This window comes from Rana temporaria, chromosome 5, assembly GCF_905171775.1.
Source record: "Rana temporaria chromosome 5, aRanTem1.1, whole genome shotgun sequence".
NCBI lineage: Eukaryota > Metazoa > Chordata > Amphibia > Anura > Ranidae > Rana > Rana temporaria.
Window position 1 is genome coordinate 103,279,628 of NC_053493.1, and position 14,565 is coordinate 103,294,192.

At 39.9% G+C, this 14,565-nt stretch overlaps 1 protein-coding gene across 5 annotated transcripts in view; it reads right to left on the reverse strand.

Moving 5' to 3' along the window:
* Positions 1–14,565, reverse strand: part of TBC1D5 (TBC1 domain family member 5) — a 723,038-nt gene that overhangs the window by 274,771 nt on the left and 433,702 nt on the right. For all 5 annotated transcript variants that reach the window (XM_040352961.1, XM_040352959.1, XM_040352957.1 and 2 more), the window contains 2 exons: positions 11,517–11,584; positions 8,036–8,138 (listed from right to left, as the gene is read on the reverse strand). In XM_040352961.1, the coding sequence (XP_040208895.1) occupies positions 8,036–8,138; positions 11,517–11,584 (171 nt within the window). The remainder of the gene's footprint in view (positions 1–8,035; positions 8,139–11,516; positions 11,585–14,565) is intronic.

Sequence of the window (14,565 nt, forward strand, 5' to 3'; positions counted from 1 at the left end):
CCTGTTTTCCTTGCAGGAGACTCTGACATAGGGAAGCATTACCCTGCGTCTTCTAAGATGACTGTCTCCATAAAGAGACACCGTGCTGGTAAGTCAGAAATGGGGAAAAGATCAGCTTCAGGAAGACCATGAGCAATACTGGTGACTAGTCTTTTGCTTTGCATCTGTTTTTTTTTGTGCACAGCTTCTATAGCTCAATTTCTCCTTAAGCTAACAAAGGGACTAAATGAAGGCAAATAAAAAAACTGAAAATAATATTTTTTTTGTCAGAAATGCATATTTCAATTGTTAGTGCTCATTTTCTCATAGTTTGCACAGCTCTCCATTAAGCCTGAGGAAGAAGCATCCATGCTCTAAACGTGCGTCATGCATACTGACCCTGCACCCGGTAGTGATGTCATCTCCACCTCTCGAGTGTTTCCGAGATACCTGGAAGCACTGGGAGCCACCAGCGCTGCTGGAGCCATTGGCTACTACTCCTAAAGCAACACTGCACCCGGTACAGAGCTGAAAACCTTTTATGTACACAGCATTTTTTTTTTTACGTATCAATCTTGCGAGTGTTTGCTCTTTTATCTGCATTAAAGCTACCTTATTGATACACTTAGATGGCACTGCTCCTTTTTTTCCCCTTTTATCTGCAGAGTTCCTTCTAGCTCCACAAAGAGCCTGCAGCCACTAGGAACACAATGCATCTGAAACATGGACTAATATACACCCATCTGTAAACAATATGGTCTTTTTGTATACAGGGCTTTTTTTCTTAAACAATAGGTGCTTGAACTCAACCACGCCCCCCAAAACCCCTCCCCTACACACACCCTCCAAATCACATCAAATAGTGAGTGTGGTCAGTCAAATTTCACGAACAGTAGGAGGGTCTTAAAGGGGCATTAAATACCAGGATTGTATTACATACAGTGCCGAGATCAGGGGGATTACACACAGACTGCAGAGCTGTCACTTGTGAACACAGAAACTGGACTTCTGTGTTTACAAGTGATTGTGGTGAGTGGGGGCCCCCCCCAATTCCCTCTGAAAAAAATAATGTGTGTGTTTATGTATGTATATATATATATATATATATATATATGGTCATGCTCTATTCAGCCTTAGCTCGAGTGCGCCAATATTGTTTGTTTTGTGTCTGTGGCTACACAGCTCTGCATATCTATATATATAAAACTCAACGTGTGTGTGTGTGTGTGTGTATGTATGTATGTATGTATGTATGTTCCAGCATCACGTCCAAACGGCTAAAGATATTAACATGAAACTTGGCACACATGTTACTTATATGTCAGCAACAAACATAGGATAGGTGGTTTAACCCTTACCCACCCCCATTTGCCATGGTCAGGGTTTTTCTTTAAAGTCCCATTCAACTCTATGGGAAATACATGTTACTTCATAACTTCCAAACGGCTGTACATATTTCGATAACACTTGGTCACATGTTACTTATATGTCCACTTAAACTATAGGATAGTTAATTCATCCCTTAACTACCCCCATTTGTGAGGGTCGGGGTTTTTGTTTAAAGTCCCATGCAAATCAATGGGAAATGTATGTTCCCACATAACTTCTGTACGCCTGGAGATATTTCAATAATACCTGGTACACATATTACTTATATGCCAAATAAAAATATATGACAGTTAAATTAACCCTTACCTACACCCTTATATAAAAGATGGGTATATTTATATTACTATGATTTTCCTCCCCAAAAGGTTAAGATAGGAAGACCGGGCAACACCGGGTATTCAGCTAGTCTGTTATAAAAACATGCTCAAATATTGCAAGCAGTGACACACCATAACCCTCTTACAAGAGGAGACTTCACAAAGACTTATCAGACTTTGAAGAGAACAGAGTGGTCAGAAATGAAAATTGCATGCATCCTGTTCTTTCTCAGTTTATGTCTCCTTCAAAGCTCTTCAAGCTATAGAAAAGACAATAAAAGACAAGTCCCTGCTTCTAGCAACACCCTACGTATGCTGCACCTATTCTCTGCCAATATTATACTGGCATTCACTGTCAAATAAAATCATACATTAAAACTCTACTTAGCCTATCACAGTATGATTAAACCTATAGTCTAAGTCAGGGATATGCAATTAGCGGACTTCAAGCTGTTGCAAAACTACAAGTCCCATCATGCCTCTGCCTCTAGGTCTCATGCTTGTGACTGTCAGAGTCTTGCTATGCCTCATGGGACTTGTAGTCCTGCAACAGCTGGAGGTCCGCTAATTGCATATCCCTGGTCCAAGTTAAGTGAATGCATAGAAACATAAACACCATACTGGAAGATAACCAATCAACTACCATCATGCACTTTTTTATTTTTCTTCAATTATGGTTAATCCATGTTACTTATCAGTAGGAACAGCATTTTTTAAGAGACAAAGGTATATTAGCATGCATATTAAAAAAAAACATAAACATAGACAAGAGGTCTCTGTTTTTTACATCACTATAGGGGTTAAGGCTGCAGCAAACAGAAAAACAAAAGAAGAAGAAAAAAAGAAAGCAGAGGTAAAGTTTTCTCTTTGTCAACAGCCTGTAGGCTCGCAAAATTGAACCTGTTCTTTATATGCCTGTGTTCATTTAGCCCACCAAGCAGTCTTTATTAAAGCTGGAGCATCAGGCAGTCAAAGTTCATTAATACCATTTATGTAATCTATGCAGTTTCAATTAACTCAGCAAGACACTCTACTGCATGATAAGAGTCTCATTAATTCAATAAAACCCTATAACTATTAACAATATGGTCTATGTTAAACGGGGTGTCACCTACTACAAAATAATGGCTTAAACAGCTTGTGAGGAGACTTAAGTTTTTCTCTTCTTTTAAATGTTATTGAGTTTAAATATTCATTCCTTATGCAGAAAGGTGTTATTTCTCTGTAAGGCATCTCTGAGATATCAAACCCAAGCAGGGGGTAATTAAGCTGTTTTAATTCTTACCCAGTAATAATATTACTTTCTAGTTCAGTAAATGACAGACTTTGTTTAAAATTATAATCGGTTCCCCACTTCAATGCTTGACGTGCCTGGGGTGCATTCACTTAACGCTGTGGGAATGGACACCGTTGAATAATTACGACCAAGTGAATTTATAAAGAAAAAAAATAGAAAATAAAAAAAAATTGCTAACCATTAATTTTTATTTGGCTTAACGATTTGCTTTTGCATTGCAGTTAAAATAGCTAGGAAATATGCATTTCCTAACTTGTTTATTGCTTAGTTAACGTAATTTGATTTTGGAAAGTTCTTTAGTGTCTTCTCCCAATGTTCTCTGTCGAAAACTAATACAAAAACAGCATTAACTTGAAAATGAGGCTCTTCTAGCAGGCTCCCTAGGATCCTCCAAAACTTTGATCGCTTTTAAATATAGCAAAGTTTACTCTTCTCTAACATGTGTTTGGAATATACTTCCTCTTAATGCCGCGTACACACCATCAGAAATTCTGGCAAGAAAACCGTGGATTTTTTTTCGATGGAATGTTGGCTCAAATTTGTGTTGCATACACACGGGCACACAAAATTCCAACCGTCAAGAACGCGGTGACGTACAACACTAGAACAAGCCGAGGAAAATGAAGTTCAATGATTCCGAGCATGCGTCAAATTGATTCCGAGCTTGCGTGGTGTTTTTTTTTTCGCGTCCGAATTGTTTACAGACGATTGAAAATTTTTGTTGTCGGAAACTCCAACAGAAAAAGTCCGATGGAGCTTACACACGTCGGAATTTCCGATCAAAAGGTCACATCAAACTTTTCTTGTCGGAATTTCCGATCGTGTGTACGCGGCATTGGACTTTCCTCAAGTTGCTTTGAAACCATGGGAATCAATCTCACCTTCGTTGTGATCCCTTCATTGGTTGCCCGTAAAAGACAGAATCACTTTCAAAGCACTCTGTCTAACGCATAAGTGTATTCTGGGAAATGCCCCCCAATATCAATGCGAGAAACTAAAAGCTCAAAAAAAACAATCGCATTCTGCGATCCATCAACCGAAAATCTACTCCAGATACCCAAAGCCAGATACAAGTCCAAAGGAGAACGAAGATTTGCGGTCCAAGGACCCAGACTATGGAACGCTCTACCAACCACCATCCGATTGGAGGTAAACCACCTGGCCTTCAGGAGAAAGATCAAGACCCATCTCTTCTGAGGGCCCAGGGAATGGATACCAAGCGCCCAGAGGCGATTCAGTTCGCATGTGTTGCGCTATATAAGTTTCTCACTCACTCACTTAATAGTTTCTGAGGATTTAAGGCGTTACTTATTTGTGAAACACAAAGCAGTCTATGTTTTTAAGGGTTAAACACATGCATTTTCCCACGCATGCATTGTCAGCTTAGCTTCAAATTACAACATAATGGTGTTTAATATATATATATATATATATATATATATATATATATATATATATATATATATATATATATATATATATATATATATACAGTATAAATGTATATATAAATTTCCCTTCCAAAATGGATGCTGAAACAATGATTTTAGACCAGCTATTCTCAACCAGGGTTTCTTCAGAGGTGGATAGGGGTTCTATGACAGATTAACCTCCCATTTGACGGTGTCTTCATAGATCCAGGGCTAACGCACAGTGCCAAGAGGATGACACCAATGATCTGTAACAATGACATTTTGACCACCGTTGTAAGGGGGAATTCTTCCCACTGATCACCTATGTAAGGGGCATTTTTCCATCTGACTCCCAATTAATTGGTTGTTGCAAGGGATCCTTAAGACCTGAAAATGATTTCATGGGTTCTCCTGAGACAATTTGAGAAAAGCTGCTCTAGACACTATTGCCCTGTACTTATGTCCATACTGCTCTGTCTTGACAAGAGTCTATAGGTACAGGATATTTTAGCTGGTGTAAAGTGTAGGTACCTAGAAGTATCTGCATATAGCTGCCTATATCAAGTTGGAGCTTGACTGCTTCCTCCCAGCCCACAAAATTAGTATAGGCCATCGCTAAGATGGAAATGCCTCTTTGGCCAATATGAATGCGCCGGGCACCCGCGATCGCTCGTTACAGAGCGAGATGTATGAACAGCGATCAGTCATTTCCCCTAGTCAGTCCACCCCCCCTTCAGTTAGAACACACCCAGGGAACATACTTAACCCCTTCCTCGCCCCCAAATGTTAACCCCTTCCCTGCCAGTGGCATTTTTATAGTAATCAATGCATTTTTATAGCACTGATCGCTATAAAAATGCCAATGGTCCCAAAAATGTGTCAAAAGTATCCGAAGTGTCCACCATAATGTCGCAGTACCGAAAAAAATCGCCACCCATTACAAGTAAAAATAAAATATTAGGAAAAATGCCATAAAAGTATCCCCTATTTTGTATACGCTATAATTTTTGCGCAAACCAATCAAACGCTTATTGCGATTTTTTTTTTACGAAAAATATGTAGACGAATACGTATCGGCCTAAACTGAGGAAAAACATTGTTTTTTTTTTATATATTTTTGGGGGATATTTATTATAGCAAAAAGGAAAAAAATCTTAATTTTTTTCAAAATTGGCGCTCTATTTTTGTTTATAGCGCACAAACTAAAAACCGCAGAGGTGATCAAATACCACCAAAAGAAAGCTCTATTTGTGGGAAAAAGAGGACGCCAATTTTGTTTGGGAGCCACGTCGCATGACCGCGCAATTGTCAGTTAAAATGACGCAGTGCCGAATCGCAAAAAGTGGCCTGGTCTTTGACCAGCAATATGGTCTGGGGGTTAAGTGGTTAAACCGACTCTTATTTTGTTTGGGGTGTGAGACTGGAAGTCTCTGTCTCACAAACCTAGGACAGGTTTTAATACTGTGGTAATGCTCCCTAGCAATCCAGATGGTTGGAAGGACTTAATGCAGAGACATGACATGCATATGGCAGAACTGCAGATGTTGCCCCCTGCAGTCAGTGATGGTGTATCACCAGAGATCAGTTCCTATAAGCTGTGTTTTCATATTTTTGGGCTATTTAACCTCGCCTTTAAACTAGCTATACTCCAAGATTCACAGCATTTCATAAACACAATTCTCCCTTTATAAGAAACACCTCCATTAAATAGTGATCCAGTCTGTACATTAGCTGTATAATGTAACACATTTGGGTAAGGATAGTTGATGTAGTCTGGAGTTGAACTACTCAAAATAAGCAAATGGTCAACAAAGCCTCTGTATTGTTCTAGGCAAAAATGAATGTGCAGCACTGGTCCATAATGATGCTACAGTCCTCATTCCCGACAACAGCTCCCCTTCGTGAAACTCATTTTCAGGACAGCGTTGGACCATGGCTTGATGAAAGTTATTTGTTCATTTTTTACAGGAATGAGAAATGTGCATTACAATGCAGAATGCTTTTGTACCTGAAAGCCAATGTTATTGTTAGCAGGAATGGTGAATTCCATCCAATTATGAGATACCCTTTCAGTAGTTTATGTCTTTACTTCTACACATGCATATTAAATCTGTCACTCCCTTACAGCATAACTTCCCAGTAATCTACTTGACATTACAGAGGATGCATTAGGCTTTGCAATGGTCCCAGTAGATTACTAGAACAATGAATTCTGGAGTCCCCGGAATACATAAAACCAAGAACCATGAAAATGTAAAATATTAAATAGTGCATACTGACTCTTTAACCCAGGGGTTGACAAATTTGCTTGGAATCTAGGAGCCAGCTAAAAAAGTTAGTTGCCAGAAAACGCGCCCCGTCGAGCTTGCGCGCAGAAGCGAACACATACGTGAGCATATGTAAACGGTGTTCAAACCACACATGTGAGGTATCACCACGATTGGTAGAGCGAGAGAAATAATTCTAGCCCTAGACCCCCTCTGTAACTCAAAACATGCAACCTGTAGAATTTTTTAAACGTCGCATATGGAGATTTTAAAGAGTAAAAGTTTGTCGCCATTCCATGAGCGGACGTAATTTTGAAGCGTGACATGTTGGGTATCAATTTACTCGGCGTAACATTATCTTTCATAATATTAAAAAAAAATGGGGATAACTTTACTGTTGTCTTATTTTTTGTAATTTTTTCCCAAAAAAGTGCGCTTGTAAGACCGCTGCGCAAATACGGCGTGACAGAAAGTATTGCAACGATCGCCATTTTATTCTCTAGGGTGTTAGGATAAAAAATATATATAATGTTTGGGGGTTCGAATTAGAGGGAAGAAGACGGTAGTGAAAATAGCGAAAAATAGTGAAAAATTACATTAGAATTGCTGTTTAACTTGTAATGCTTAACTTGTAATACGAACGGCCACCACCAGATGGCTCCAGCTTACACATCTGGTGGTAATAACTTGTAATACCAACGGCTCACCACCAGATGGCGCCAGCTCACATTTTTTGCCCCCCCTTCCAAGCCAAGTCGCCAGGACCCTATTTTTAGTCGCCAGGATTTGTCAAGCCCTGCTTTAACCATAAAGAACATCTGTGGATGAAATATGTTATTCCTTTTGGATACAGTGGAGAAGGGTTGGAACCCGAGTCAGGTTTGGGCTATCTGTATCTCAATGTTTCTCTCACATCCTGCTTTGATGGCCCTGTGTCACAAGAACAGGAAATTATGGGAAATTTCTTCAGCTGGGACAGATAAAGCAATACAAGCTCACTCTTTAGGTAGAGTGGTTAGAAGCTGTGCAATGTTTTTTTTTTTTAATTAATCCCTTTGTACCGAACTGTTAGGAAATGTACCCAACAGTCAGGATTAAAAACCTGACAGAATTATCTAGCCCTACTAAATTCTACTCCAAAATAAAGAAAAGAGCATATCCACTATTCAGCTTTAAAGCTTACTTGTCATTACTATTCTTTTTAAGAAAATAAAAAACAAGAGGATCGAAAAGGCAAGTGATTATTTTCCTTATTGATTTCTATTGACCACATTAAAGAAACAAGATGTTCCTATTAAATCTAGCATACAGTGCAGCAATAATCAATAAGACACTGTATTGTATTGCATTGTATATGAATATTATTTATCTTACCTGCTTATAAAGCAAATCTTCATTTTCTCTGGCGTAGCAGAAAAGTACATCAGTAAGGATCCTTCGCACATTCTCCTGCTGAAAGAACTGCATTTCTGGAAACCTGGAAGATGTGTTTTAAATTAGGACTAATGTACATAAAATGGATAGAACTGGAAATTAAAGCATATCTAAACTCAAGAACAACCATGTAGTAAATTACCCGTCTTTAGATGTGGTGGCTGTAGTAGTGTACATTTTTCACTTCCTGTTCTAGGGTGAGATGCTTACCATAATGTAAGTTGATTGCCCTAGACTCCTTGTTTATGATTTGGACTACAACACCTTCCTACTTTACTCATTTTTATGACATAGGGAGGTGGTGTTCTGTAAACTTCAGACATGAAATATAAACAACGCATATCCCTATATAGGGCCAGATCCACAAAGAAATTACGCCGGCGTATCTATTATACGCCGCGTAATTTCCAAGATCCCCCGTCGTATCTTTGTTTTGCATCCACAAAACAAGATACGACTGGCGTACGTCTTAGTACGCCGTCGGATCTTAGGTGCATATTTATGCTGGCCACTAGGTGGCGCCTCCGTTGATTTCCGCATAGAGAATATGCAAATGAGCTAGATACGGCGATCCACAAACGTACGTCCGGCCGTCGCATTTTTTTACGTCGTTTCCGTAAGGCTTTTTTCGGCGTATAGTTATCCCTGCTTTATGAGGCGTACGTAATGTTAAGTATGGACGTCGGGCCAGCGTCTAATTTTCAGTCGTTTGCGTAAAACGTTCGCGAATAGGGCTTTGCGTAGAATTACATTCGCGTCGAAAGCATTGGCATGCTGCGGGTTAATTTGGAGCATGCGCACTGGGATACCCCCACGGACGGCGCATGCGCCGTTAAAAAAAAACGTCAATTACGTGGGGTCAATAGGAATTACCATTAAACACGCCCACATCTTATCTATTTGAATTGCGCGCCCTTACGCCGACACTAGTAACTTACGGCGCAAATTATTTCAGGATACGGAAAATACGCTGAAAGTTACGGCGGCATAGTGTATCTGAGATACGCTACGCCGGACGAAAAAATGCGCGGAGGTACGTGGATCTGGCCCATAGTGTGTATATGTCTCAATCCAGAACACTAAAGCCCTGTACACACGATCGGATATCTGATGAAATCGAATCCGATGGATTTTTTCGTCGGATATCCGATAAAGCTGACTTTCATCAGTCTTGCCTACACACCATCGGTCAAAAATCCGACCGTGTCCAACGCAGTGATGTAAAACACTACGACATGCTGAGAAAAATGAAGTTTAATGCTTCCGAGCATGCGTCGACTTGATTCTGAGCATGCGTGAATTTTTGACTGATGGACTTCCACACAGACTATCGTTTTTTTATCCATAGGAAAATTTTAAAACATGTTCTATTTTTTTTTCATTGATGGAAAACAAACCGATGGGGCCCACACACAATCGGTTTGTCCGATGAAAACAGTCCATCGGTCTGTTTTCATCAGACAAACCGATCGTGTGTACAGGGCTTAAGTGTAATTTCTGCCTGCTGTCTCCTTCTTCTGCTATCAGCATTAATCACTTCTGATGAGTTTTCTTGATACCAAGAGAAAAATGTTGCCAGGGGAGGGCACAGTCTGTGAATGACAGGCTCAGCTCTGTTCCTGTATGCTGTGTGAAGAGTGTGCCTCTTCCCTCCAATCAACTCCCAGACCTCTCCTCACTGATGTAACTTTATCTCTCTACCCCTACTTTTCTGAGCTGGGGGAGTCTGTGCAAATTCAACACTTTGAATGGATGTGGGGAAAAGACGGCTGTAGATAACCAGGTACAACTTATGTGGGTTGATTTGTTTCATCTCTGTGTATCACCTGAGGCAAGTTACTTCACTGGGTATATGTAAGGGTTTACAATTGCTTTAAGCGTGGCAGAGGGAGAGAGAATAGAAAGTTAGCTCAGTGGATCACAAGTAATTTTTTCACTTACTAAAAGAAATAATACAACATTCCACTGGTAAATTTAACAGGCAAAAAGAGAGCACAGAAGTTTGGTGTTAGGGTATATATACAAGTTAAGAGATAAGCATGATTTATTTCTAAAGTGGAGTTACACCCAAAAGTAACTGCCTCCTCTTTTGTATTTGACAGGTACGTGTCCCCACTTCCGACTCCCTTCCTCCTTTCCCCGCTGCAAGGTGATTCAGAGAGCACAGCGCGTTTCATGCATACGCAGTAGAGCAGGGATATGCAATTAGCGGACCTCCAGCTGTTGCAAAACTACAAGTCCCATCATGCCTCTGCCTCTGGGTGTAATGCTTGTGGCTGTCAGAGTCTTGCTATGCCTCATGGGAATTGTAGTTCTGCAACAGCTGGAGGTCCGCTAATTGCATAACCCTGCAGTAGAGAATCAGCTGTAAAGCTGCAAGGCTTCACTGTCGGCTTCCCTTACAGGCAATGATGCCCAAGAGCCAATGGAAATATCGGCTGGACTGCCAAAGTCACTGGATTTCAAGACAGGTAAGTGTCCCAATATTAAACGTAAGCAGCTACAGTATGTGTAGCTGCTGACTTTTATTTTTTTTTTGCTTAGAAACCAAGCAAGTTCCATTTTAATTACTGCTCTAAGCTGATGAATGGTTGAACACACGTGACACACTGTTTCTTGAATTCCTTAATTGAATAAACCTTTGTCAAAGCTCGCCGCGGGCGGCTCTGAAACACGTAATCCACACCCTGACTTCCCACCCCTAGCGCTGACGTCAGCCTCTATCGTCGGTGCTTTGCGCTCCACAGCCACAGGTTCTCCGAGCATTCCAGCACACTGCACGCCATAATGTACATCTGAGCGGATGATTCTGTTGCCTCTCTGTTCCCTGTGCAGTGATCCTCCTGACCCCCGGTGGATCCGACAAGCATTTTACTTTCTGTTCATTGAAAATTGCCAATTGTCTGAATAAACCTGTGTTTTTACATTCATACTGCACTTAGAGTGGCACTCTGTATCTGTATTGTGCAGAGATTCCTTCATCTCCAGGGAGCAGCCTTCTAATTGCTAGTCATTGCTGAGCCTACCTGTCTCCTTCCCCTGGTGTGGGAAATTACCATTGTTGTGATTTTGGGTCTCACGTTGCATCCACCGTTTGCACCATTTACTACTGGTGGTGAATGAATATGTGAATGAGTACGGCCTCAGCCAGTGCTGCTTTAGCCATGCCCTCTGACATGTTTCGCCCCTTACAATGGGGCTTGGTCACATAACAACATGTTGCTAACAAGGTCCATAAAATAAATCTAGGATGAAGTTCCACTAGCATACACTCTGTTATGCAAAATCTCATATCAGTTCAAATGGTATATTCACTGAGCGATCTGAAAATATGCAATTTGGAAATATAGATTACAGTAAGTAATCAAAACCAATGCTACATTAATAATAATAATAAAAAAAACTGTAATTTGATACTTACGTTCTTTTAACATCTTGTTCCACCATTGCTCGTAGTTCTTTATCTTGAAAAAACTTATTCCAGAGGCTCTGGAAATATGCATACAGTGTAAATTACTTATAAGTGCAATTTGTTTCACAAGTGTCATCTGGAAGGATTGTATTTACTGTAGTGGAACTGTCAGCTTATGTACTAAGGTACTGCTAAATGTGAGGTTCAAAATTCAGTAACCTACTGTATATCAACCACATTTCACATTTTATGTGCTCAGCATTGTAAAAAAACAAAAACAAACACTGAATGATGCTTCTTGCTATTTTTTTCCCCTAAAACTGTGAGAGTAGGAAAAAAAAAAGCACTCATCAAACATTCTAGTCATCATCGGACCTGCTCTATGGCTCTCATAGAAAGATGAATTGTGTTTGTCCTAAAATGGCTATTAAATTTAACTGCCAACAGATATGGTGTATGGCAATTTATTGGCAGCAGTACCCCGAGGGAGCTATACCAGGGGAAAACACTGACTTTGGAAAGGTGTCTTTTCAACTATGAAATTCAGATACAGTAGTTCAACAGTGAGGCTTACTGTGCCTGCTACCTATTTGGGTGCTTTAAAGTGGCAGGGAAAACTGGCATCAGTGACCCTCATCTAAACACCCCAAAACTTATTACAGCAGAATACGTGCTAAAGTTCTTTATTCTTGCCCCGTCTTTATTCTTGGCTGTAGTAAGTGTTTACCTAATTACCTTTCTAAATGAATGAAAGGGTTCTTTACAGTAAGAGTTGTAAAAATGTGGCTTAATCAGCCTCTGGCCACAATTCTCTAAAAGGGTTGGATATGTTTCTAAAATCTAACTGGTTATTAATGTTTATGAGAGGGTACACTGTAGATTAACAATGTGCAGCAAAAAAAGAGAATGCAACCTTCTAGCAGATAGGTTTCTGCCCAGGATGTATACTGAGGATCCCAGTGCTGCAAGGAGAAAACATGCTAACCACTTGGTCACTATTCTGCCCGCTACCAAGGTCAGTATACAGTTTCTTTGCCTCTACCTCTCCAAGAAACTTATGCAGCTAAGAAGATATTTTGTGATAACTTATTTTTTTTTAAAAGTCATTATATATATATATATATATATATATATATATATATATATATATATATATATATATATATATATATATATATATATATATATATATATAGGCTGAAAGTGTAGACTATTAGGTTTAATTTGAGGGTATGTATATCCAAATCAGTGGAAAGGTTTAGGAATTACAGCTCTTAAGAATAGTCATCCCCCTTTTTCAAGGGACCAAAAGTAATTGGACAATTTAATCCAAAGCTACTCCTTCCTCCTTTTTCATCAATTAAGCAGGTACAAGGTCTGGAGTTTATTCTAACTGTGATATTTGCATTTGGAATCGATTGCTGTGAACCTACATGCATTCAAAGGAGCTGTCCAGGCCATTGTAAGGCTTCAAAAACAGGGAAAAAAAATCCCTCAGAGAGAAAGCAGCAACATTAGGAGTGGCCAAATCAACAGTTTGGTACATTCTGAGGAAAGAACGACGCACTGGTGAGCTCAGAAAAATTAAAAAGGTCTGGACGTCCATGGGAGACAGTGGTGGATGATCGCAGGATCTAAAGTAAAGAAAAACCCATTCACAACTTTCAGAGAAGTGAAGGACACTCTCCAGGAGGTGGGCGTATCATTGTCAAAATCTACAATCAAGAGAAGACTTCACAAGGACAAACACAGAGGTTCCTTACAAGGTACAAACCATTCAAAAGCCTGAAGAATAGAAAAGACAGATTAAACTCTGCCAACAAAACATCTAAAAAAAGCCAGACCACTTCTGAAAAAGCATTCTTTGGATAGATTAATCTGTACCAGAATGACAGGAAGAAAAAAAAAAAGTGTTGAAAAGGTTTGGAACCATCATGATCCAAAGCGCACAACATAATCTGTAAAACATGGTGGAGGCAGCGTGATGGCATGGGCATGCATGGTTTCTAGCAGCACTAGGTCATTGGTGTTTATTGATGATGTGACAGAAGCAGCCGGATTAATTCTACAGTGTTTAGAGATATACGATTAGCCCAAATTTAGCCGAATGCAGCAAAGTTGATTGGACAGCGCTTCACAGTACAGATGGGCAATGATCCAAAACACACTGCAAAAGCCACCCAGGAGCTTTTGAAGGAAAATAAGTGGAATATTCTGCAATGTCTGAGTCAATCACCTGATCTCAACCCAAATGAGCATACATTTCACTTGCTGAAGGCAAAACTAAATGCAGAAAGATCCACACACAAAGAACTGAAGACAGCTGCAGTTAGAGCCTGGCAAAGCATCAGGAAGGAGGAAACCCAGTCTTTGGTAATGTTCACGGGTTCCATATTTCAGGCAGTCATTGCCAGTAAAAGATTCTCAACAAAATATAAAAAATTAACATTTTATTTAAGATTATATTCATTTGTCCAATTACATTTGAGCCCCTAAAAATGGGGGGACTGTGTATACAAATAAAAAAGTGTGCACTTTAAATTCATTAGGATTGTTACATTTTAATTGTATTCTGGTGGTATACAAAGCCAAAAGTATGAAAATTGTGCCCGTGTCCAAATATATATGGACCCAACTGTGCGTATATTCTATGGGCCAGATTCACAGACGAAGTACTTTCAAATTTCCCGCGTCGTATCGTTGTTTTGAATCCTCAAAACAAGATACGACGGCTTCTGGGTTAGATCCGACAGGTGTACGTCTTTGTACGCCTTCGGATCTAAGGTGCAATACTTCGGCGTCCGCTGGGTGGCGTTTTACGTGTCGGGTATGTAAATTAGCGATTTATGACGATCCACGAACGTACGCGCGGCCGTCGCATTTTCTAACGTCGTCTGTAGTCGGCTTTTTCCGGCGTATAGTTAAAGATGGTATTTTGCGGCGTATACATAGACTTGCCATGTTAAAGTATGGCCGTCGTTTCCGCGTCAAAATTTGAATTTTTTTTTGCGTAAGTTGTCCGTGAATAGGGATGGACGTAAGTCACGTCGAAGTTCAA